Source organism: Falco punctatus, assembly GCF_963210335.1.
Source record: "Falco punctatus genome assembly, chromosome: 2".
Lineage (NCBI taxonomy): Eukaryota > Metazoa > Chordata > Aves > Falconiformes > Falconidae > Falco > Falco punctatus.
The window spans coordinates 55,813,443-55,841,165 of NC_137581.1; the positions used below are offsets into that span (position 1 = coordinate 55,813,443).

General features: G+C 37.4%; 1 protein-coding gene across 2 annotated transcripts in view; it reads right to left on the reverse strand.

Annotated features, from left to right (window-relative positions):
* The window catches only part of ABCC4 (ATP binding cassette subfamily C member 4 (PEL blood group)), a 167,568-nt gene that overhangs the window by 106,217 nt on the left and 33,628 nt on the right, over nucleotides 1-27,723 (reverse strand). For both annotated transcript variants that reach the window (XR_013925943.1, XM_080374996.1), the window contains exons 5-13: nucleotides 26,812-26,901; nucleotides 26,229-26,392; nucleotides 21,901-22,026; nucleotides 18,794-19,043; nucleotides 14,928-15,032; nucleotides 10,540-10,629; nucleotides 9,988-10,179; nucleotides 8,369-8,463; nucleotides 8,176-8,262 (exon numbers count right to left, since the gene is read on the reverse strand). Coding sequence is in view for 1 of the 2 variants with exons in the window: in XM_080374996.1 (XP_080231122.1) it covers nucleotides 8,176-8,262; nucleotides 8,369-8,463; nucleotides 9,988-10,179; nucleotides 10,540-10,629; nucleotides 14,928-15,032; nucleotides 18,794-19,043; nucleotides 21,901-22,026; nucleotides 26,229-26,392; nucleotides 26,812-26,901 (1,199 nt within the window). In the remaining variant the exon portion in view is untranslated. The remainder of the gene's footprint in view (nucleotides 1-8,175; nucleotides 8,263-8,368; nucleotides 8,464-9,987; nucleotides 10,180-10,539; nucleotides 10,630-14,927; nucleotides 15,033-18,793; nucleotides 19,044-21,900; nucleotides 22,027-26,228; nucleotides 26,393-26,811; nucleotides 26,902-27,723) is intronic.

A 27,723-nucleotide genomic window follows, 5' to 3' on the forward strand; every position in this document is an offset into this window, starting at 1 on the left:
AAAATCCGATGGCTGAAAAACCTTAAAATCTTGATCCTGAGTCACTGTAAGCCCACTGCACTTTAAGTTTGCATTTGGAGGGGGGAGAAAAGAAGAGAAAAAAAGCGCGGGTTATCACTGCATCAGAGCAAACCAATTAGAACTGTCAGAGCTGTCAGCACAGCATCCTGCATGATCTTGATCTCAGCAGAGAAGGTAAAAATGACCTCTGTGGAAATTTTTATTTCCACTGATGTATCAGTTCACTCAATTGAAAATTTTGAAAAAAAACAACAAGTCTCGATTTCATGTCTATCTGGGTAGAAAGAAGCTAGCTGAATAGTTTGTTGATAACAGGTAAGCAGAAAAATTGTTGTCACGATTCACTGGCATAAGCACAGGCAGGAAAAATCACAACAAAGAGTATATACTTAGATCTATTACCAAGTTAAACAACTCACTGCTCAGACAGCTCACTAGAAAATTTTGCTATTTAAAATACTGTATCATCATGAAGCACACCAGTTGCAAAACTAGTAAAATACTAAGTAGATACTTAACATCAGTTTCAAAACAAACTACTTGAGTTTTATGTTCGAAACCTATTTTTATTATTTTTTTTCCAGTATTCTCTTTCCCACTTGATAACATCCATTCTGCAGTTTACAGTGAGCATCAACTTTGTACGGTGCCTTGGCTGCCACAGAAAACTGAAGCCAGAGTTCTAAGAGAGGCTCAGCAAAACCGAATGTGATAAAAGGGCTGGCACAAAACTCAGAGAGCACACTGAATTGTTCTTAGTGAAAACTTGGTATTGTCTTCAAACTGAAAAAGAACCAACCTAAAATAGTCCGTAAGTGTTTATGTTTTTAACTGGTTCACTAAGGCTTAGTTTCATCACACATCTACTTTTAGAAATACTGCTCTGTGTGGCTGAAGAAAAGCAACCATCAGTTCTAGGTGAAACATCCAATACTAGGTGAACCACCATCTGACACTGTCTCCCTTTCTCACTGACAATACAGAGAATCCAGGGAAAGCCTGCTTCAGCAGAGGACATAACTGGTCCAAGGGTTCAGATATCTGCTGGACTGCACCCACAACTGCCACCACCTTTTTACTTGCTGTCTAAAATCGCACAAAGTTCACCTTCTTGTGCTTCTCTGTTACTCTCAGGAGGCATACTCTGTAGACTGTGAACATATTTAATGCATGACAAGACAAAATACTGCACATACTGCAGTTGCCATTGCCACATTTATTAAATACACAAGTGCGTACAGAAACACACGTGCAGACAGTCAGGTGAGATCCAGACAGAGATGATCCAGAGGTTCTTCAGCCTCTTCAGTACAAGGAAAAAGGGGATGAAAGGATTATGAAAGTTGCATCCTCTGTCCAAGTAAGAACCAATTTAAACTTAAAAGTGTTCCTGACAGATGCTGGATGGGTTGTTTCGCCTGTTTAAGCTCAACAACAGAAATTTCAACATCCTTGAAAATGTATTCCATGGGTAAGCCACCTTCACTATTACATAATTTTTCTCTAAAGACCAAGTTTATATCTTCTGGTGTAATCAATCCACTACTTCCCAAAGGTCAGTAGACCAGTTTATTCCTGTGTACACAGCCCCTTCATATATTACATCTTTCACCTCCAGGCAAAGGGGGGGAAAAAAAAAGGTTCCTCAAAAATACTTTTTTTTCCCTTTAAAGTAACAATTTACTTTTATTCCCCCCCAATCCCACCCTTGACACCTGAATGTTCTTGATGGGCTACACTGGAGTCTGAAGCTGGTCTACATTTTTTGGAAGTGCACAAAACTGAAGCATTATTACAGTTGAGACCTTAGAAGTACAGAACATATTAGGAGGATTACTTTACCTGTACTGCCAGATATAGAATAGGTCATAAATCCCAGGGCGCAGTTTCCTTAACAAGAGTGTGGCATTGCTGACTCATAGTGGATTTGTGATCTACTGCAATCTGCCCCTCCTCTGCCATAAAACTGCCATGACACTGATCCCTGCTCATTGTGTGCTCATGAAGTCAACACTCTGCACTTATCCCTGCTGCATTCATCTACTAATTCACATCCTGTAACCCAGACTTTCCAAATCCTTGTCTATCTCCAGAACTGCCTGAAGCATTGCCTGGTTTTCTATCACATGAAAATGTAGCATCAATGACTTTCATTCATCACCAGGAACACTGGACTCGGGATACATCTCTCCAGAAATTACACTCTTCCAATTCGACAAAACCAAACAAACAATATTTTAAGTTAACGAACCTAAGTAACAGTATACTATCATGCATTTAAAAAACCCATAGCACTTTGACAGCAAACTCCAATACAATTTAAAAAAATTCAGCTTGAGCTTTGGTACTGCCAACTATGCAGCAGAAGACACTCACGCAGAAGGGGGCCTATAACACCACAGTGTTCCTCTATGCAAAGGCAGTGTCTTGGTGCTTTCATGTGTATGAGTCCTCATATCTTCTTCCTTCCCTATCAGGTTTTCTGTTCCTTGAGACAAGTTGTTCTTTAATGTTTTTTAAGTTTTTATCTCCAAGAACCAGCTTTCTTTCACCTCTGCAATGTGTCTCTTCTTTAATGATTCCACTTTCTTCCTTACCATTCTTTTTGTCTTTCCTTTTTGGAAGCTCACATGCAAGTTTAACTTTAGTTAATACTTAGATTTGTTTTAATGGAAATAACCACTGAAATTAAATTAAAGCACGTGCAGAAGTGCTCACAGGCATAAAGTCTTTGTTACATTAATTTATTTAGTACATTTCTTTTCTCTTTTTCCTTTAAATGTAAGTGGTTTAGGGAGAACAATCTCCCAGTTGCTCTAATACATTTCAAAGTTTACAAAATTTTGTGGTGCGGGAGAGGTGTGAGATATGTTTGCCAGAGACAAAAAACCCCACCTACTTCTACTATGCTGTTATTATTTCTATGTTTGTCTTGCTAACCATTTATCTCCATCTCATGACAAGTCCCAGCCTCCACTGGGGTAACATGTAAGGTCCACTGGTCCACAAAATTCACTGCCCTGTCCTGGGCACCAGCCAGCAGTATACGGCTGGAGAAAGTACACAAGCAAACATACAGTGATGCTTCCTTTGGTACACATTACCAGCTTCAAGAATCCATGTACTAGGGACTTTCTGAGCCAGAAATCTTAAGTGTTTAAGTAGCTCTTTGTGAACTTTTCCTACATGAATTTGCATACCTCCCTCTTGAGTCCATTTCTGGTTCATATTTCACAGTATTCATAACGCTGTTTTGCAACTGCACCCACAGACCACTAAAGCACAAAACTACACTGGGGTTCTGCAAGTGGGGTTTTCAGCTTTTGCATCACATAATTTCAGAAGAAAAACCCAAAACCAAAAACCAAAACCACACATATTTCTGCAAAATTTTACAGTTCATTGAAAACACACAATGTACAGTGATCACACTTAGACTTTTCACTTTCTGGGGGAAAAAAACCCAACAAAAAAAAACAACCCCCAAAACCCCAAGCAACATTACTACAATATATTCATATCTGTTAAACATACTCCCTACAATAAACACAACAAAGCTTAAGGAATTTCAATTGTATTGTCTAAATGTAAAGGTATAACTAATATGTTTTAAACAGTAACACCTGTAATACAAAAAAAAAAAAAAGAAAAAAAAAAAAAAAGAGAGAGAGATAGGGCATTCCAGTTTGCCCAGTACTTTTCATTAGGGCTGTAACCACTGCAGTGGCATGCTAAGCCACTGCAGAGGCATAATTAGCACAGATCAGCTGTGAAACACGAAGTAGGAAGCCTTAGAGATAACCTTGATTTAGAGAGATCCTATGTGAAATGAGCAGAGTAAAATCCTTAAATTTACATACCAGCTCACCTGTACAGTTGTCATCAGTGAACAAACTATGTAATATGCCTATGCCTTTAAACACAGCACTGGCAAATACATGCCAGGGTTATCTTTGCTTGGTTCCTCTGACACACTGATTGCATCTGTAGTCCCTCTACAGAAATGAGACATGGTAGCTTTTATCAGTCCTGTAAAACTAGCAGAAAAGCTCCACTTGCTTTTCATTACCTACACCACCATAATAGCACTTTTTCCTTGATGTTACAGGAGATTTACAAGCATAGCCCACTTCGAGAGATATGAGACTAGAAGCATTCATGGACTCCTAAGGTTCCAAAAAACAAATTAATTTAAACAGACAAAGTAAATATTCAGATTTGCATATTAACTAAAAGAGAAAAAAAAAATTGAAAAATCTTTTTACTCATTTTCCCTACTTCCCCCTCAAGCACTTCTGGGGTTTAGGTAAGAATGCACTGAGGAATTCAGGATCTCTTAATCCATGCACTTTGCATGATGGAATTTCCTACACTCCTTTGTCATCAGTTCATTTCTTCCTCACCTTTTCCTGCAATTATGATGGACATCTTTGCTACAAAACCATGCCTGCTCCATTCCCTCTGGTGAATACAAACGCTCAGTTACCTCAGATGGCAATGGACAGACTTTCTCTTTCAGGAAACCTGGTCAACTTGCCAGGTGACACTCTTGTCAACCTCAACATATGGTTATCTCATGACCCACTGTCCTGTTACATGCCCCTTGAGTTCCTACAGGAGCCCATCACCTAGTACCAAGGCGTCCCATCTGAATAGATGCTAAAGTTCATTACTGTGCTGTGATAAATGCAGTGATCTCTTCTGCAGCTTTTATCTATTTCCAGAGGCAAAACTGACAGAAAAGACAAATGACCATATGTTCACAACAGCTTCCTGTTTTGGGAGAAAAAAAAAATTGCAGAATTCTGTTTGATAGTATGAACGATACACCTGTGCATACTTCTCCCAAGCATCACCACAATTTTAGGTCTGATTTTAAAAGAATCCCAAACTGCCCTGCAACTCTGTCTACTCTCACGAGGACAGAGAACGAACAGAAAGAAATCATGCTGATCATCAGCTGAGACTGGCACACAGCTCTTGTCACTGGAAAAGATACAAAGGAAGAACAAAACCTAGAGAAGATCATGAGTCTCAATAGACTGATGAAACATAAATCTCACTCTTAAAGCCACCATTTTTTAGTCAGGATCACTGATGGGACACAATTTAATTTCTATCCAAAGTTGATCTGAATCCATATAATCTGTAGAAATATGTTTACAAAGATGCACAGGGAGAGCACGAAATTTCTTGGGATCCAAGCATGGCTGAATTATTTTTTTAAAACATCACAGGCTATTCCGAACTTTGGCATACAAGAAAATATGCTACTGTATCTGTATGGCTGTCCCTTACAAAGACTACAGGTCTCAAAGGATCACCATTGTTAAAAGTTAATGAAAAGCAATTTTTTTATATATATATATATGTGCATATGCATATTTCCATATACATACACAAATACATGCAAAAACATAGAACTATACTGGTGCCCCCTCACTGGGAAAAGGCTGAAGCATGCCTACTGTTAACTATCAAGAGAACTCACAAAACCAAGGAATCTCCAGTTTATACCTTACTAGGCACCATGGAATCTGACCAGGACAGAGGAACTCATTGGAAAACTGGCTTTATCTGCTCCATCATCCACAGATCAACTTGCCTGTATTATGGAGAAATTCTTGAGAGACACAATCCCTTATTAATAATATCATGGACTGTTCTCCCACTGGAGCTGTGCTACTCGCATTCTTTCTCATGTGAAAAGTATTTCTATATTTTACAACATTTACTGCAGTAGCTGAACAGAACCGAGAGAAGCAGCAAATGTAATGAACCAGCCATCCACAGACCACAGCTTTGGGGAATTACTAGGAAAATACCTATCTTTGATGCAAACAGACTAGACACTTCTAAAAAAATGAAACATTAATATAAAATCACAAAAGAAAAAAAAAGAGAGCGAGTGAACTGAACAATATCCACTTCAGATTCTTGTTAAATAATCCTGTTTCTTCCATCTCATCCATTGTTTTATGCCTCGCGGTTTGGACTCCTGGGGGCAGCTTGCATGAAGTGGTGTCTCGGACATTCCTCAGCACCATGTTCTAAGGAATCATTCTTGCCCAAATGCTCTCTCTCTTCTTCACATTTCTAGCACTATTCAGGAAGCATTAAAGAACAATGCTCTGCTTTTTTTCCAAAGCGAGCTACTGAATGTAACAGTCTCCCAACTACACCCAGCACCTTTTACAGCTGACACGAAGGCCTCGGAAGACAAGTTCTGTTTGCAAAAAAGCCCTCCCTTAAGATCGTGAACAAGGAGAAGGTATTGCTCAGTTTTCCTTGCCACTACTGCTCCGCCCAGTTCATCTTCTCCACAAAATGCTTTCATTCTACTTTTATCTGTTTTGCTCAAACTGATCTAGAGTTGGGGAGGAAGAGTAAATGGAAGTGAAGGAAGAACCCCAGCTAGTTTTCTGAGTTTCAAATTCTCTGAGATAATCTCCTTATTCCTTCTTATCTCTACACATTTCTCAGCAAAACATATGCTGTGCTTGCAGAGCAATGGTTTCTAGCTCTGTTATGGTTCTGCATGTACAAAAATCCAGACTTCCAGTTCTGCAGATTTAGATGTAGATGCTTCCAGTGTCACAGCTCACAGAAAATGCAGCACAAATCAAAGAGGCAGCCTGACCTCCTTTGCAAGGCACTAGTTTACTTTCCTGTTTTCTTCTTTGCAAAAAGACCTTAAGACTTCAGGGAGAGACAGGTTAACAGCTCAGGTGGATGAACCTTCACAACTCAGGCACTGATACAGTCAGATGCTGAAGTTGTAGAGCAATCTTGGGCAGAAACAGAAAAGCAGCAGCTAAAGCCTAGACAGCTTCAACAGGAGGCATTAAAGGAATTTGATAAGAGTATGTGAACTACAGAAGTAATGAAATCCATCTATCAATTGTGGCAGGTAAAAATGATCCTGCACAGAATAATGAACATAAAGCCTATGCATCATAAAACTCTTACTCTGTAGTGGCTGATGGAAACAAACAGTAGCCATTTGAAGAAATCAATAAAATAAGCAAAACGTTGATGGGTTTCAGAGTGATCTCTAGATCTGAAACTGCAAACATCAATAGGATGTACAATTTTCAAATTTAGATACTAAAAGCTTCCTCACCGCACAGGGAAAAAGAACACACATGCAATGCTAGTCAACGCAAATTCTGCAACCATTTCTGCAAGACAAGTTTTTATGATTGTCTAGGGGTGCAGAAGAGGGTTAATTCATGTATTTGGAGCATGGAATTTAAAGGATGGAAGTATGCTCAAGAAAATGCTCTCATTTAAGGCTTCAACCAAAGCCCACTGAATTCAGTCAACAGGAGTTTTTCCTTCTACTTCTAATAAATTCTAGGCTGACAGGCTATGAAGAAGCAAGGAAGAAATACTGGCTGGGAATAACTGGGTTATGCTCCTACTCACTATATGCCATAGATTAGGCAATTTGAAAGGAGAGAGAGACGGAGAAAAGGAAATTTATTGAGAAGGGAACCTGACTTTTAATGAATCCTCTCCTATTTCTTCAGGAATGGAGGAAGGTCCATTACCTTTCATGGTAAGCTTATACTTTCTCTTCTCCTCTATTTCTGCTCTCCATAGTCTACTTTGCAGGCCACGGTTCCCTGTTTCACCTACCTGAGAGAAATGTCAACCATTCAAGAACCAAAACGCAAAATCACTCAAGAATCTAAGACAGTTCTGTGCTTTTCTTTAGCCACTTGAATGAAGTGCTTATTCCTACACAAATAAAGCTGCAGCAAACTAAGAAGTTGTTTAAAAACCTGCCCTGTATTATTTTTCACTCATTACTAATATTCATAAAACCCAATATTCATAAGCCCCAATACTCATGTATAAAATCTGACATTTTCCTCAAGAAAACTGCACATATTCCCTTAAGAATAATTCTAATTATAATAGCTTCAAAACAAACTTTTACAGGGCTTTTCAAGATAAAGAATGAAATGAAAGAAACACACAGGAAAAAACCCCCTGTGTGTCTTCCAAACACATAAAAATAAATGCAGAAAGTAAATGCATTAAGCTTTGTGGAGAGACCCATCTTCCCAAAAATGCCTTCTCAAGTTTTTCTGTAAGGAAATAGAAGATAACAATTGCATTTTAAATTAAAATAAAGCAGTAACATACTTTTCAAACAAATGTCTTCCAACTTCAGCATCTACTGCACTCAGCGGATCATCCAAAAGGTAGATATCTGCATCCTGATACACAGCTCTAAAAGGTTTAAAGAAAAGTTAGTTTCACAAAGTCTTGCATTTGTTTCCTTTGGTCACTAAAGTCTGACAATTTGTAAATTTTAGAAACAGAAAAAAACACTAGCCTGGCCAGATTTACACGGGCCTTCTGTCCCCCACTCAGTGTAGCTCCACGATCTCCTATTACTGTTAGGTCACCATTTGCTAATAATTCCAAGTCCTGTGAACATGAAAGAACAGATAACAAGATTTATTTATTTATTTATAATCATTTTAACTTCAAAGACCGACAAAGATGCTTCAACATAATGTTTTCTTATTTGAAAAGTATTAATTTATCATCTCACATTAAAATACAGGGATTTATAACTAAATGAAATATCCACATTTACTTTATGACTTTGTACCTTCAGCAAAAGATAATTAAGAAAGCAGGGGAAATACGTGAGATCTTAAAGTTCACTTTTTCTACAGCTTTGCCAGAGGGAAGTGCACTACTGTTCTTAGTGTTACAAGGAACATTTGCTGGTGATTCAGAAAATCATGTTCTAGTAAAAAATACATAATTTTTAGTTTGATTTTCTGAAGTCATGACAACATGAACTGTCACAATAAATAAAACTGTATTATCAGCAAATTATCTTGCCAATGTCCCTAAGAACTGTATTATTTTTATTCTTACTGCAATGTATCCAAAAGAAATAACCACAACATTCATCACAGAAATTTGGCTAATTAACTGGGCTTGGGACTATGAGTACTAGAAAAAAAATATGGCATTCTGTGTCATATTGTATTTCCTATTCAGCAAAACCAGAAGTTTTATATTAAGCTATAAAACGTATTCCAAAAGCTTATTCACAGCTTTTGCAAGATACATATATTTGAAAGTAATCTATGAAAGGAAATCTGCCATCAAATATGAAGTGGGGTTTTTTTTAAATGCAGCTTGCTGTCTTTTAAAGTCACTAAAATCTTAAGTTTAGACAACAGCATATGACTGAATATCAGCAGGAGATATTAAAACTCTATGTACCATGTGTAAAAACCTTGCAAAAAAATTTCATCACAGTCACCATCTGTTTTTCACCTGTGTCACTGCTGACAGGAATATTGTAACATGTTGCATAAAAACCTTTTTAGCTGCCAAGCAAAATGTCTGTTTCTTCACAAATCTGGCTTAATCGTCTTCTGTATCTCATGTTAAAAACTCCTTTGCACATGGACTTTTCAAAAATATTTCTTTCATAAGACTGCTTGGGCTCAGCAAGTTCTCCAATATACAGCATTAAAGTTCTTTTGATAGCAGTTAGTAATACGTATTACAGGATATAAGAGATATTTATTTTAAAGAAATTATGTAGGATATTTACAAAATGGAAGTCATAAATAGCGCTAGCTTGATCATTTGTTTTCCACCTTTTATTACATTTAAACACACACTACCATAGTACCAGCAAAAAGGGCTAAATGTGATTATGAAATTAAATAACTGGCAATAGCTTTTTCCAAATTTGCCTGTCTCTCACATAAGCTACAACCCCCTCTAGTGAAAGTTTTAGGAATTACAAGAATGTGCTTACAGACACCGAAAGTAATTACACGTATTTCTGTTCAGTGACAGAATTTGTTTTACATGATATAAATAATCAATTTACATATTATGCAACACATACCACAAGTCTGAAAGAATACTAAAAAAAAAAAGGTTGTGAAAATAAAACACAAAAAGAGAAAACCATACCTTTTTAAGAGCACAGACTTTTAAAACCTTTTCATATTTTTCTTTCTCATATTCCTTGTCAAACAGTATATTACTTCTTACTGTACCAGAAAATACCCAAGGCTGCTGAGAAACGTAGGCAATTCTTCCAGTAACATTTATCAAACCTTTGTCTTTAGGCAGCTCACCAAGCACTGCACTTAAGAGTGAAGACTGGAAAAGATTAAAAAAATGAAAATTGAAAAGTTTGATTGCATTATGGACGTCACAGAGACGTAGTAGTGTTTACTGGCACGATGACCTATTTCACCCTGTCACTCAAACTACTGCTAACAGCAGAAGAGCACAAGCACCCTTTGCATGCAGCCTAGAAGCAACATACAAAACGTACAGTACTGTTTAGCTCCAAACCACCTCCTCCCCACCCCAAGGACATCTGCTCTTCTCGAATGCCAGTATCTTGATGTGAAGTGTTGCATTATACACAGAAAGGAACTATACATTTTCAAGCTTCTAGTCACGTTTAGTAGAGTCATAAAACCCCCAAAGAATGGAGTAAACATCAAGACTTACTTTTCCAGCTCCAACAGGACCAATTACAGCCAGTAATTCCCCTCGTCTGGCAGTAAATGAAAGTTGTTGAAGTGCCGGGCTTTCTGAATTCTACGGATTTGAGAAAAAGTTAGGCTTCCTCAGTAATGAAACAGGCATCATCAAAACAACTCTTTAGAAACAGAGAACAATACACATAAATCACAATAAATTAGCAACCCGTATGCCCACCATATTTTCAGGCATACAGTTTGCCTCTTCAGTAATTCACAAACACTTTTGAAAGACCCTGATCCTTCACCACAAGTAAGTAACACAGCTAAAACAGTGTTCAAGGAATAAGGAACCCAAAGGCAGCAGAAGCGGTGCTTCCTCAAAGCCCATGCATCCTCACTGCAGCTCAGCACAAGGTTGGGGTGCCAGCCTTGGAAACAGAAGCTCTTTGCAGGCCATCGCACTGGTATTCATGCCCCAGAACAGCATGCTCAGCAACTCTGAGCGGCTGGACAAATGCTGGAAAAAGGGGGAACTGAAGGTCTCTCGGAACCCCGGGAAAGTCAGCTCTGTGTTTCCTCCAGTCAAACCTCTATCCGAAGTGAAAATAGAAAAATGCCGTTTGATTTTACATAACTTCATCTTGTATATCATGGATTCTCAAGAGACTTTTTGCAGCCGACAAACTGGGCTATTTATGTGAAAATACAGTACCCTAAGATTGTTTGTTTAATACTCTTTTTTAGTATGCCTATCCTTTATGTTACATTACTGGTAAGAGCTTACTTCCCACCGTATTTTGCACCTCTCCTACCAAGGCTGTAAAAATGCCTATTTCTTGTGAAAAGAAAGGATACTCATGTCCTTAATAGCTATGCTAAACTGCAATTCCTAAGGGCCTGGTGCAGCTCCTTCTCATTAAGGCAAAACACCCTTGTAACAGGATCTGCCTTTACATGCATCTTAGACCACACTAAGCATGACTGGCACTAAAATGCAAACAGGAAAATATATGCATAAAAAAAAAAAGTATTTCTATTAAAGGACAAAATGAAACTCCAGCCTTAAGCTTCAAGAAAGAAGAACAAGGTGAAGAACATCTAGTCTACCTCTTAACAGCTTGCAGACCGCTTACAATTTCCAGCCACCCTTTGAAGCTCAAGAGGCTGAAGAGGCCACCACCTACCGTTGCCTGAAAGATGCTGCATGACCAAGTTCTGGGACTGTGAGAAGTGGAAGCTTGCAACCAATTTCAAATTATTTTGGAGAGACATGGGTACAACATCCATCCTGTATGCATCACCCCCCTATGATGGCTGGGAGAGCTGGGCCTAGCATGCACATGTCCACTCATGCCAGGAGAAATATTCAGACAGCACCATACCCAGAGCACAACACTGCACATCCCCTATCACAGCTCCCACCTCGAAGAAGCATCAGAGTCTTCACATAAAATCAGAGTCACACTGTCAGAACACAACCTTGCCTAAGTTGTGCAACTCTGCAAAACTACTTTTGTTGCTATTATTAATTTCCACAAGGTGGCATCAACGGGGCTTTTTTCCTTTTCTTCACTCCCGTCCCAATCAGCATTTTACCATGAATTTCATTTCTTAGTCCAGAGTACACAGTTCAGGTGCTCAGGTAGCACTAAGGTCTGGGGAACCCTACCAACTTATGGCAGCCAAAACTTTTTTTTTTTTTTTTAATGCAAAGTTTGTAGGAAGAGAAAATATCTCTTATTAAATCAATTAGTCTATATGGAATAAGTAAATAAACCTTCAGACACACAGGCTCTTCCTCAGACCTCTTGAGGTTGTGCTTCTGTACTCACAAGAGCACACGGATATTTCCTGTCACACTCAGTTTTTTAAAAAAAGATACTATAACAGCCTAAAAACATTACAGAAAAATTCAAAAAAGTTTTTAAACTATTACCCTATTAAAGCAGTATTGTAAGATATCACAGCCCCTATACAAATGTAGTAATGCAAGCACACAGCATGATCACAAATACCTAAGGGGCACAGTATTTTTGCAGAAGAGCATTCCTTATAATTAAAGACAATTTGTCCTGAATTCATCACACCTATTTTTAGGCACTAAACTGAGGCACTTTAATTAGAGCACAGACTAATACTACAGCTAAGTTCATCTGCAGCTCATTACCACAAATGTCTCAGCTCCCCTGTTGCCCTGTCAACTGTCTGTGTCTTTCACTTCCCTTCTTCTGCCACTTGTTCTTGCCTAACCTGGCAGATGAGTTGTTCACAGCATTCAGCTACCAGAAAGCAAATCACATTGAAAGGATTTCATTTTCTATTGCTTTATCCCTCTGAACTGGTTCATCACGAGGTCGTACATACAAGCATTACCACCAGCAACAAGGGAGGGTACAGAGACACAGCCTGTGAGGAAGAATGACACAAAACCGAGCCCCCTCCAAGGGGCAGTAACTCCTTAGGTGAGCTTGGGCAGACCTTACATGTCCTACAGTCAAGAGAAAGAAGCAATTCATTCCATCTGAGGGATACAGAGATCATATACTGCACAGAAGTACTACGCTACTTAGGCTCTTTAAGTGACTAAAATTACAAGGGATGAATTTGGCCTCTGTTCAAATGCTTGAATTTTAAATCTGAAGTTGTTCAGTTGTGCAGACAGACTGTTCTGTAAACTCAAGGCACATCAGTAAAAACCCGTACTGAAGAATCTGTAGTTCCATGCTGGTATCAGACTAGCCTGTGGGACTCAAGATAATACTTGCCTGAGTAAAACAAGACTGTGACCATAAATTAATTGGTTTTGTTTATCTTTTGATAAATTGTAATACACCATGTTAGGTTGTTTTCCTAAAAGTCTAGCTAATAATCCCTTTTTTACTTCCAGTGATTCTGGGTTTGTGAGTTGTTATTTTTTTTCAGTATCTCTTTTGGCACACAATCTGTAAGAACGAAAAAATATCATCCACCTGTACAGTGTCTGTAGAAATATGCAAAGAGTCTTGGGAAACCTGGTCAGGGTACCAAGCTAAGTTACTTCCTTGACAAAGGACAGCATATTTTTATTATTCCTTTTGTAACTCCTTTCTCTCAGAACTCATTTTCAGTGAGCAATTCTATAAAACTATTTTGCATCATTGTAAGAGTATATAATTTCGGAGCAGCTCTTAATAGTTCTGGGAGAACTGTTCTCCCATGCACACTGCAATTAAACACCAAAGTGAAAATTACGTTAACAGTTTTGTGGCTAGTTTGTTGGTTTGAGGGTTTTTTAAATTGAAAGAAAGGAAACCAGTAATTCCAGTCATGCTGCCCTGCTTTTTTACAATGTAAACAATGAACAAAAAAAAAGGTGGTATTTTATGGGCATATTATGCAACCATTTCCTATAAACTGTTAACAGTGGTACCGATGTTGGTTTGGGAAGAAAACAGACTAATAAATACATTCCATTTTGCATTATAATATATTCACCATTAAGTTTTTCATATACACTGATTTTTAAAAATTTGTTCAATGCCTCAGAAAGGTTTATGTCACAGAGATAACTGAGAAAATAAAGCACAATAATATAGCAATTTTCTTTTGTAGCTGAGTAGTAGTAGTAGGTATATCTTCCTTGGGACACAGCACAGGTAGGGGAAGAGGGTATATAAAGGGAAATACGTGACGTCTTCTTTGCGTTACATTTATATGCAAAATTCATTTTTAGAGCTTCCAGCATTTCTTATAGAGACTGGAGCCTCCCCTGTGCAAGCATACTGGCAGCTCGTAATAGCTCCAATAATTCACCACAAATTGCTGCTTTCCATTGCAATTCCAGTTTCAAAACAGAAAGAACAGTCAGCTTTTGCATTTCTTACAGGAAAGGATGCAGAGTAGATTTACCACCTGTGTATTGTCCCTTTTTCTAGTAATTTTGGTGGGTTTGGTGCATTTTAAACAGAGAAAAATTTGTAGCTGAACAGTCTTAATTAAAATACATGGAGTAACAAATACATGGAGACTAGATTCTAAAGCTTCCAAATCTGAGTGTAATATTGTACTGGTTCCAATAGACCGATCAGCATTCAGTTCACAGAAAAAAACCCACGTGCTAAGGCCCACCTTACTGTGCTGTCTGTCCTTAATTCCAATGTATCTCAGCTACAATACAACATTGTTGAGTAACAAGAGTTATTTTCACATAGAAATGCACAGATTTTCATTTTGTATAATATTCTGAATTTTAAGATGCACTTGATAAGTGTCTGCAGTACTATTCTACAGAGATAGCTTAACATACTAAAAGGATTCCCATACACAAAAGGTGGAATACAAAACATCAGAACACTGTACATAGACATACTGGTTTTTTACACTTACAATGCCGGCAGCACCAATATACTTTACATTTAGTAGAAGTAAATTTACCTTATCCCAATAGCAAGTCAAATCCTGAACATCAAGAATGACATTCTTATTATCACCATGCAGCTGTGGCTCGAAGTGTGAGACCTCATCAAGTATCAGAAAGTTCTGCAAATAAAAGCACAGGATATTGCCTAATGTGAGATTGAGAATGGGAAAGGAACCCAAGCACGTTTTTGACAGCAACATACAGAACAGTAATTATGGGGGGAAAAAAACCAACCACAAACTGATCAAGAAATTATATTTCCAAAGCAATGCAAAACTTCTTCAACAGTTACCTCTAACTAGCTAACTGTACCCCGCTGCAAAAAGACCAGAAGTGCAGATTTAATACAGAACTCTGATCCTGAATCAAACAGACTTTAAGAACCCACCCTATCTTTTCCTTGAAACACTGACAAATCTTGCAATTGTTTTACACCCTCTTCCCAGGCAGAAAAGGTGAAACCCTCAATGCAACACCTTATCATTCCACTGTTGACGGTAAAGGCTTACATTGTTTTGCTTGGAAGAATGATGAGCCATCTACTGTCCTCATTAAGCATTCTTCAAGCAACAAAAAGGCTGTGGAAAACTATCTGAACCTCTCCTCCTTTTAAAGTCCATGGAATCAACAAAAAAAAAAATTGCTTACATCTGCATAACTGCTTCACTGCACTTTCACTACTGTACATTACATCCCGGTCAGAGAACATTTCCTTCAAGTTGCATGAATGTGCACTTTTGTACCACAGCCATACTTCTAGCACACCTTGCCTGATGCTATGTTTTAAATAGCTCAAACACATTTAGAAAGGCAAGGGGCAAATTCTAGAGAAAACTTTCAAGGATAACAGTTACCACAATTTTAAGACAAAACCAGAAAAATTCTATTGTGCTCTGAATCACAGAGCACAAAGACCTTAAATGGGCTCTAGCAGACAGTATTTTGAGAAAAGAAGGATGGTCTTGATCTTAGAAGCCTAGACTATTTAACAAGTACTAAGCTAACAGTCTGCAGATTATGAGGTAGCCAGTGAAGACTTACAGAAGTCAGTAACTAAGAAGAAGCAGAAGGAAGATGCCAGGACCCATGGGAGGGCAGGAAGAGTGCTGCTAGGTGTTAACAGGCAGAGGTACTGCTCAAACTCCAGCTGGCGGGTATGATTTCAGAGAACAGTGAGAAGTCAAGCATTTTAATGCAGCAGTCTGCAAACTCAATGCATGTATACATATATCTCAACCGAAGGGCAAAAGTGTAAAGCCACACATGCCTGAGCTCTCTGGCCAGGTGAATACTGCTGAGGGCTGTTTTAGATAGGAAGGCCCAAATGGCTAATGTGTGTAGAAGAGAACTCAGAATAAAAGAGCGGCAGGAAAGAAATTCCTAGGACAGCCTATATCAGTACTGGGGGGTGTGTCTTGAGAGAAGACCTCAGAAGTGTGATTTAGACTTAGATGATGGCTGAATACCACAGCAGTTACAAGCAAGGCATCAGACTCCCATTGTTTCTGCGTTTACCAGGAATTTCTCTCTCTAGCAGTTACATTTATTCCAGGTATAATCCTAGCTAACCATTTAACTAAAAAATGTTACTGTATCACATATGGAAGATTTCAAATAAAGCTAGTACAAATGAAGAAAAAATTTCTACAGTTTAACACTATGAATTCTAAACAGCGTGGGAAAAAATCAACACTAGAAATAAAACTTCTGCATGCAATAAATAACTTAAGCCTTAGAGACTCTTTTAAGTTCCCTTAAAACATTTTTCCATTCTTTTTGTACTTAATAATCTTTCATGCAGAGAAAAATAAAGTTGCTACCATCCACAGGATGCTGAGAAGCAAGTATTAGCTTGAGCTACGACTGTGTCTTTGAAAGAGAAACCTGTATCCTTTGTACCCAGCTGAAACTTACCCTCTTTTCTGCACGTCGGCAGAAACAACCACTCTCACCTAGTTTCACGAGAGGACCTTGGGCCTATCGCTCCACCACAAAAGCATGAATAAGCTTCAAGAAAAGATGCAGACTAGCTCTCAGATGTGTCTCAGACTAGCTCAGAAAAGACAGCTTACGTGAAAACCACAATAAGGAGACCATTATTCTTTTTGCCACACAGTTCTTACGTACGTACGATTATGGAGGAAAAGCTACTACTTTCCATCTGACTACTGTTCTTTATTGTCACCTGAAGCATAGAATCTCCTGCTTCCTTCTCTCCATCTCAGTGTACTTTAAGATCAGTGCAGAAACCCCACTTGTTCTACAAAATCTAAGAGAAAGCACCTTCTTAAGAAAAAAATAATAATAATTCAGTTCTACCCAAATATACCTAGCCATCATCTTAATAATTTTTTATGTAGTTCCTACTCTCTTCTCCTAATTCCTTTCCAACTTGTATTTCCATTTCAATAACACATCTTTGGTCAGCAAGCACCTTGTCATTCAGTAGTAAAATGTCCAACCCTGAAACAGTTTGGGAAATGGAATCTAAAAAGTCAATGATGGCATTGAGGATGCTACAGATTGATTAGGACAATCCTTTGTCCAGTGAACCTCTATTCTGGAGCATCCTCAAGGAATCATTAAGTGCAAGGGAGTTGGAGCCAACTATCAGAAGCAAGATCATGTGACCACTAGGAAATGCTGGAAACAGAGACACGAGGAAAAAACAAGGAACCTAGTGTCACTGACTCTGGTCAAGTCCCATTCTGTTCCTAAGGCATCCTTTTCCGCCATCGATGCCTCTCAACCTGCACAGCTTGAAAGATCCCTTGAAAGAGCACTGCCCTGCAGCTAGACACAGGGTATATGAGAGTACAGAAGAGACAGTGTGCAACATGCAATAGCCCAGCACTTCTTTCCCGTCCCACAGTTTAGTTTAAACAGTAATAATAAATGTTAATGCCTACAATATTGCTGTGGTCATAATTTTCACACATTAACCTTTTCTAACTTCATTTGCATCAACTTTTACAAATATGCTTCTTTGAAGTGCAAAGATTACCTGCTTAATACATAGGTTTTTGTGCAGACAGTACAAGTAGAAAATTTATCAACAAAAAAACTGAATTATTATATTCAAGCATATGGAGAAGTAAATAAAATAGGACATTTTTAGCTACTTTCATCAACAAATGGCATAGTGACACTATGACATCTAACATGTTTGTTTTCCCTATTCTAGACAAGATTAACCTGGGATTTTTGCAAAATTAAGTTCTGAAATGCCTGGCATGCTTTAATTCTGTATTTCGATAACCTGACAATTTGGGATTTTTTAAGTTTTAAATTCAAAATGCATTTTGCATTTAAGACTTTTGCTCTTGCCATTTATGCTAAAGTACTCGGACATACAGCAAACATGACTATTTTATTCACACTCATACTAAACGCAGCAAACCAAACAAAATTAAGTCCATCTGCCAAAACCAGCAGCATTACTCATGTTCACCCTTACTGAATTTGAGCCTTCACTCCAGTATTGAAAGTAGCCACAAGACACTAGGGCTCACATCTGTCCTCCATAGCTGACAGTGCAGTGTAGTGCACATGGAATATGAATCCTACAGCTCCCATCTGCCTGCTTTGTCCTCCAACTCCCAATCACAACATACCTGCTTATCTGTACGTGTGTTCCTCTTCAAAAATGTCTACACCATCTCTTTGCGTGTACACTTTTCTCCTACATTCCAGCCTGCCCTACAGTGCATGCTATGGTTTTGTACATGCATAAACAGCAACACATTCAGTTTTCAAAATATGTTATTTCATTAAAAATCCTAAATTGCAAAACTAAAATAAGGCTGCTTATGTTGGTGGCATTAAAACAATGTTAGAGTAAGAGAAGAAATCCACATATCATTCAAATCAATAACCATACCTTGATTCGTCGTATGCTAACCACTGCCTCGGATACTCTCTCAACAGCAGCAGGGAAGAACAGAGTTACTGTCAGTCTTACTGCACCATACAGGGACACTGCAACAAACACCCGACTTGCAGATATAACCTCGCCAAGTAGTACATATGCCATGAAAGTCATGAACACTGTTATTTTGCTTGCCACAAAGAAAGAGGCTAAGTTCAGTCCTCGAAGGTAGGAGCTTTTCATAACCATGGCAATCTCCTTCCTAAAAATGCAAAATATAAACAAACACATCAACTTCTCTCATTACAGTAGCCCTCAACAATAGGATGAGGGAAAACCACTCTCAGTATTTTATTTTATATCCTTTCTCCTCCCCTTACACCATTCCAACTCATATGTAAAGAACTGTAAAGAAACTATGTTATATGGTAAATAACAAAAGGGAATTTAAAAGGCTTAGAAATTGTGTGGGGAAAATTATTATATTTAATATCTTAATAGATAGAGAAAAGAATTATTTTTCAGAGACAGAAAACAAAAATACCCGGTTTTCCTTCTTTGGTTAAACTAGTATTTTAATCCAGATTCTAATCTGCTTTGAACCTTTCTGCCTTCTATACAAGAGCAAAGAGGGGAAAACCTCTGTATAAAGGCCAAGAATCCACAAACTCCTTATCCTTTCAATATCAAAATCCAGTAGAGTTCAGTCACAAAACTCCTGATAAGATCAACACATATTCTACAGTTGAAAAAACAGGGCAACTTCCAAATGATCAAGACTTCACCCATGGCCCAAGTATCTGCTATTATTCAGCTGCTGCTCCTCAAGCTGGATCACAGGATTTGCAGTTATTTCCTTTGATCTCAGTCTAAATCCTTCCCAATTTGGACCTTGCTCCTGGCTTCTTTCGCTGTAGGAATTCTGGTTCATAATTCAGAAAACACTGATCTGTGAGGCCAATTGTTCTACCAGCCATCACTCAAGCTAAATAGTGATTGAAATAATGCATGGACAGACAAGTCTCCCTCCAGCAAGTGAAAAGCTGCTGATGCATATGTTCTCAATTTCCACTTCAGTTAAATTTCAGTTTCCACTTCTAAATAACTCATCAAGTCCAATCCTCAAAACATTACTGCACTATCTACAATGTGGATGCCATCAGGCTTAACTTCTATTAAAATAATTTATTTTATTTTCTTTATCAAGAGAGCCATAACTTAATCCTTCCCCATATATTCTAATTTTATCTGCTTGAAATAATACAGAATATAAAATACTGAAACAATTCCTAATTTCTCTTTGCAATATTCTGACAATTATCAGGGAAAATCTTGATCATTTCGATTAGCTTCCACTTGGAACTATATACTAAGAGTACAAGCTCAAGTTATGATTATACAATTTGAAGTAAATTAAATCCTCCCTTAATGGAGAGAAGGATCCAGGATGCACTACTGGAAAACTAATTAAGCAACTTTCCCACTATACTTGCCAAATTGGCTGAATTGACAGACTTTCAAAGAGTTTTTTAAAAAAAGACTTCTTTTTTTCAGCTTAAGGGCTCACAATCTCTGGTCTCCAGAGTACAGTGAAAGAACATTTGTACGTAAACTATTTGAACTGGGTCTAATTCAATTAATTCTACAATCCTGGATGAAACTCTTTTCCCACCCTCTAATAATCCTTAATAATCCTCTCACTATCTGTGGATAATTAGCAAGTTCTTTGTGCTAGTCTCCATAAATATCAGATAAATTACAGCCTACCCGCAGACTGTATATAATATATTACACTGTCTGAAGAAACCAAGTTATATAAAAGGAAACTAATATGGACAGCCACAGGAAAAAGAGCAGCGGAGGACTTCAGATGTCGTCTTAGCAACTGCCAAGGGCCACTGTGGAAATACTGGGCAATAAATCACCTGGCTGAATTTAAGAATTTTAACTACAGTTTTCCACAGTGCAGTTAAAGTAACGAAAGAGGGATCAAAATGTGTTTTGGAAGAGTTTATTACTCTCCCATCATTAAAAAGGAAGCCTCTCATCCCAATGAGGTGCTGAACTTGGAAATCTAAAGTTTAGCAATGTGAATACACACATTGAGGAAGCTTTCAATAAAGAAATATCCTCTCTAGCTACATGCGAGAGTAGAACTTTCAATCAATCAAGAACACTCAATCATCACAGGATCCTATAATCTCAAGGAAGAAAGGATTATGTGTTTGGGAAGAGATGTCTCAGGGAACATTAGGAAGTTTGCAAGCCTGCATATGGATGTAAAGTAAAAAAAATCCTTTAAAAAAAGGAATTCCAAATAGAAGAAATTTAAAAAAAATTAAAAATCTGAGAATCTACATCAGGATAATAACCTTCTACTCTCTCATATGCTGGAGAGTGACATAAAATGCAAATTAAATTATGAGAAATGTGCACCTGAACTCCTACAGTTATTCTTTAGCACTGAGTGCTCTTACATGTCAAGTAAAAGCACAAATATTGATTGAAAAACTGAATTTAATAATAAGTTTCAATCAAAAGCTGACAGACTTGTGAAACAAAATGTCTTAAGATACCAAACTCATCTGGCCTTGCCAGTTCAACAACTAGGGAATTTCTGAGCTGCTGTCTTTACCTCCTCCACCCTTCCCAGATGACTTGAGCAATACTTCAAAATGCAGAAAGGGAAGCAGAGTACTACTGAAGGATGGTATCAGTTAGGACAGAAAGTCAGATTCCATATATTTCTCAAAAGTGCAAGGTCTGCTTATTGGTTCCTTACTATTAGTTCCTAACTATTAGTTACTATTAGGGACTGTGAGGATGACGCTGTTAAAACTACTACAGTATATTAGTTACTGTTTTTAAACACAATCGTAAAAGGAAGCAAGGAAGCATAAAACCCCCAGAATTTATAAATATCAAAGGGTTTTTTTCTTTTTCTATCCCTTTAGGATGTATTTCAGTTCCTTCCCTTTCCTATAGAAAGGTTAAAAAAAGAAAAGCTCAAGAAGTTCAAGTAAATTGCACTTCAAAGCACAAAATAATGCACTTATTGACGTGTAAAAAAATGGAAACAGATATAGAGCATATAACAAGCTGTATCTTTCCAGGATTACCTTCTTAAACTGTTCACAAGTTCCGCAAATGATTTTTCCCAAGCATACATTTTTATTATCTTCATACCACTTATGACTTCATTCATGGTCCTAATCCTGACATCTGTCAAGGTAGCTGTCTTGCTTCTGTAAATAGCACAAAGTAAAAATTCTCAGATTCTCAAAAGAAGAGAGACCATTTATGATCACACAACATACTTGTATTAATGAAAGTTTTGCTTTTACTTCTAAAGAGAATTCATATAATTGTAATTGCATTAAAGGGTCTTCCTAAAACACTATCTAAAAGCTGATACAGAGCAGACAGCCTCAGTATGTCTGGCTTCCTGGTATTCCCTATTCTCAGGGAACTGTGAGTTCATTCAATGTTCAAAATTATACATTGGCTTGCACAAACACATAGTATTCCTTAAACAACATATCTGTGTACCAAAAAAAACCTCAAATGAAAAAAATTTACAAATACTAATTTTAGAATTAAACAAAAATCCAAAAATTACTTCTAAAAATGGTTTTGAAATGCCAAAATAAAAACCCTTCTCATAAGGCTCTTTTGATGTTAAAGAAACTGGCCTCTCTTTGTGTCTTTTTAAGATTAATTCTAGTTGAAGCGAAGATTACTTAGTAAGAGTACATGAGCTACAATTTAGGAGAGCTAATCTAGATATGGGTTTGTTTAATAAATAAATAATATTTAAGCCTTAATTGTAATTAACACTAAATATATCTATTTTAGTCCCACATTACATTTGCACTGATGAACAAAGTGGAAATATAAATATAATTAAATAATAAAGTCACAGTTTTAATGAGGGAAAAAAGCACTGAAAGTTAGAAGCCATGTAATGAATGCATAAACCATGCTAATAAAGCCCATTACTATTCTGAATTCATTCATGTAGACAAACATACTTTGCACATAGTAAGCTATGGTAGGTCTTATTTTGCTAAAACATATGTTTTCCTACTAAATTACTTATTTTTGTATATACCAATGAAAGTTAAGATCCAAAGATCATATTTAATAAAAAAAAATGAAAAAAAAATGAAAAAAAGAAAAAAGGTCTTTTAGAAGGGGTGCTTGGTTTTGTTGGCTTAACCGCCCCCTGTAAGATTTCTCTGATGCTCTGGAAGAAGTAGCCATGTTTAAAGCACTTAAGTAGAAAGAATTTCAAGCGTCTGTTTGTCATTTTAAAAATCTTCTCAGAATCAGCGTTCCATAAATGTTGGGATGGCTGAAGCAGGGTATTAAGAAATATTTATACAAGAAAACTAACAAAAGAAATTTAGAAATTTGGCCCTAATACAATCAAGGCTTCTTATTAAGACAGCTTAGCCTAAGCCAACTGTACTGACATGGAATGAGATTGTATTTGCTAAGTCTCTTCTTTTTTCAAGAAGAAACAATAAAAGAAAAACAATTCCCCAAAGGATATAAAAATTCATCATTTCTTCCCCATACACACATCACCACTGCAAAAGGCAAAATTTAGCACATGTTGTTATGTCTCTGCAGCAGAGAACAACAGTTCTCACCTGCAGTCTTCTGAAATGAGTCACCTTTCAGACTTAACTTCCAGGCTCGATCTCCAGATAACAGAAGGTTGAAGACAATTCAATAAAGTTAACTGAAGTTTCTTTTTTTATACGGTGTGAATCAAAAAGGCTATGGTTCTCATAAACCAATTTTTCAGTTTTGCTGCTGAAATGTTATCATAGTTATCATCCTCTTTCAGACTGCTTTAAAATGTTCAAGAGGTGGGGGATGGGGTGTATTTTTCTTTGTGTTTTGCGGGGGTTTGGGTTTTTTTAAGTTACACTCCTTTACATTGCAAAAAGCATATTTTGTACATACATACCAGAAGCCACAGTCTCACAGATACTATATGATGGTTTAAAGTACGTAGACTTCCAGTGCACTGATGGCCATTTACAACAGAGGAAAACGTGTCCCCAATTTTAAGAATACTAAGTTCAGAGTATATGCAGATTAGGACGACTGGAAAACACATGCTCACATAGCATGCTTAAAAGTGCAATAGGAAAGAATCTGGAAATTCTTCAAGTGTCTGAGAAGTCCCCTCTATGATACTAATAGCCATTATAAATTAAGCAAGCTGCAGAATTCTTTTCTGCTTTCATGAAGCATATTTGGTGGGGTTTAATCATGTCTGACACAACAGTTCCACACCATTTTTCTTTTAAAAAAAATTAGGGCTTTAAATGAGACTATTACAGTTGCATGGCTAGGCAGTGAAAGGGTTGAGCTCTTGTGAATAAATAGATATAAAATGGTCTTCAGTCTAGTAATTGAACTATTTCTCAAATAATGTATTATGCCATGAGTATTTTGTAAAACTTCTAGTACATGTGCAGGAGAGAACAATACTGCATAGTATAGCATATACATTCCATAGGATACTGACCCCATTTCTGCAAACTCCTACAGCTAACACCTGCATCAGAAACTGGTGCACATGTATGTGTTTACAAGATGGGGTCACAAGTACAATGTTGAACAATAGCACAAATTAGCTGCCACACTGAGCGTGCTTGGGTTTTAGCAAAAGCTTTAATCCTTAAATTACTTCTTCATAGGCTGATTTCCTTAAATCCATGCAGATTCCCAGCAACTGCCATGTGAACACACTCATCATTATGGTGCTGGAATCCATTTCAGTTTTTCCATTAACTCCTCCTGTTCACTGCACATTTCTCATCACAAAGATCAGTGCACACACAAACAGGAGGTCTGGTTAACAAATTCTTTCCCTTGCATTGCATCCAAACAAGTGGCTGTTAATGTATGGGGGGAAAACCCAAACAACATTACATTGCCACTGATTAACTTTTAAAATACATACCTTCGAGAAGAGGTTTTTGTCACCTTGTTGTCTGACCCTGGACAAGTCCCTTAATCTGTTTGTACCTCAATTTCCCATCTGTAAAATGGGGATAATAATACTTATCACGACTGATAAGGCACTAGTTAAGCACTAAGTATTTTAACTACTGACTCCAAGCTCAAAATCTCAAAAAATTAAAACTCAAAAAAAACCCAATAGTGAAGTAGCTTGATACTTATGCAAGCATATTACACATGCAGTGAAAATGCACATGTAAGAATACATAGGAAGTGTTCTACAAACAGATTTTGTCATAAAAAACTAAATTTGACAGAGAACACTGAATGGCTCATTATTTGAGAAACAGCATGTGAGCATAACAACTGAAGACTGTAACAGTGGTTACAAATAGAAAGAAGTCTGCAAGTTGGTCTCATCATGTATTATCAGCTCTCTCTCCATATACCCAGCCATGCAATGGCAATGCAAGTCTCAATATCTCTGGAAAACCTGTCTTAAAATACAACTTGAAAACAACAGTAACTCTCTAAAAAAAGTTTTACTTATCTAAAGAGTTGGAAAGAACTCATTCACCCTGAATACAAATGCAAGAAAAATGCGTAACACCACTAAGTATATGCTTACACAGTAAAGGAATACAAAAATATTCCCCATTTAGACAAAAGCCATTTATAAACTTGTGATGTAAGTACAGCATAATTAATTTACACAAGAAAAAAAAAGTTAGGAAGCAAGAGTATTGAGGACAATTCAGTATTCCCACTTGAGGCAAGTCTTTTTTTTTTTTTTAAATCTAGGAGGAAGTCAGAGAAAAAACAACTTAAAATTTGTCTGATAATGGAAAATTACTGCAAACTCATTTTATATCTCCACAGCCTAGAACCATACCGTTAGAAACCTCATAGCTGGCATCAAAACCAGCATCATAATTTTTTTTCTTCCTTTCTCTCTCAGTTCCTTCCCCTTTTTCCCCTCTCCATGTTTATCTTGGAGGATAGGGAGCAAGATCTTTGCACACAAAATCTTCAGTGCTTTCTGCTGCAACTCTTGTATCACCCCAGCAAGTCAAACTTACGGCATAACTGACAGTATCGCCTTTGTAGTAAACACTCCCTAAGCATCAATGCAGGAAGGCAAAGCTCAAGGAGTTACACAATTTCTATGCCAAGATCTACAGCAAGGTAGATACAAAAGTAGTCCAACTCTTCTACTATACTGGACAGCTAATGAGTAGCAGATACTTCCAGCATGTCTGGAAGACAGATCACTTCAAGTCCCTGAACAGGAATTCAGAAGGCTCACATCAGCAACTACAAAAAACACTGGGAAAGATAAAAGACAATGCAGAAAAAACCTCACCAGACAGAAACTGACCTCAGAGCAGTACTCCGCTTCCATCCAGTATGCACATTTTAAAACCCAGGACAGAAAATACCTACAACCCAACACATGCGACCTTACCTTAAGGAAGAAAAAAGCCTCCCAATGCAGGTCTGGACAGGAAGAAGAATAATTAGAACTGCCATTCCTGCAAGACATGGTGGGCCTATCTCCATCCAGAGAAGTACTGTTACTGCTACAGCTTGAATTGGTCCAGCCCACAGGAAGTGCAAGAAAATTGTTACCTAGGCAAATAATAAAAAAAATTTAACTTTTGGTCTTAGCTAAAAAATTAAACCCTAATAACACAAAGTTCAGGAAGCTTGCAGCAGGTACTGCACCAGATTCAGAGGCCTAAACATACATAGAGGTGCCTAACATCCAGAAAGTCAGCAAATTAGTACAGATTTTGGTTTATCTTCATGCACCAACAAACATTTCCTTGAGTTTAGGAAAACAGCTGGAAAATATTTGGGGGTGGAAGGGGGAGTGAGTATGTTTTCCTCTCATATTTTAAGAGAATATTGCTCTTCCTATGATGTTCAAGACACAACTAGAGAAAAAGTTCATAAGAAACACTTTATCACCAGTTGTAAACAAAAACTTCTTGACTCAAACCCCACAATTTCTTCAGGCCCCTGGAAAGATATCTAATACTACTTACCTGATCAAATTTGTTCACATCATTTGACAGAAGATTTACTATCTGACCAGTGGTAGTTTTTGCCATGGCTATGTTACTGAGACGAAGTGCCTAAAAAAAAGTCAGAACAGTCTCAGATTGTCGCAGCTTACAGAGCACAGCACACCAACACATAGAACACAATACACAAATACCAACGCCAGGGCAAAAGCTGAAGGCACATCTCAGCTTTTGCCTGAGAGTATCTGGGTGCAGTTCAAGAACCTTAGTTAACATGTGGGTTAGGTTAAATATTCTGAAGAAAGCCACAAAGAAGAGAGTATAAGAAGTCGTCTAGGGAAGAATTGCAAGAACAAAAGTGCCGTAACTATCTTCATGTGTAAAGTGATTAAAAATGGGAAAAACTAAACAAAAGATCCTGTAACTTTTCATTTGCATTGCTCTTTCCCACATTATGAGCATCTGTTCAAAAGAGGAACAGAAAACTCCACCTGAAGACCAAATTAAAATCAGGACAGTATCTGGCCAACTGAAAGAATTCTGTTTTGAATGAGATTCCTGACAGAAGACAAAAAACCCAAGTTATTTATTTTACACTAACAGCTCTTGCTAACACTGCAAAGTGTGCTTTCTGTCTTTGCATATCAGAGTTAATATCCCTTTACAAATAAATAAATATTTCCCTTGTTAAGAACACTTGTAAAATCCTAATTTTTCTGAATTATATTAAATGAAGTTTATCACATGCTATGAAAAGCAACAAGAGTAAATATCAAACATTTTGATAGGTTAATAAATAAGTGAATCAGTAGAAAATAGTATGCAATTATAGACACACATACCCAACCCCCCCAAATCACATCTGGAAATATGCAGTCCAGACATTACTGCAAAGATCCAAAATGAAATAGCCCAAGGATGCAGACAACAGAC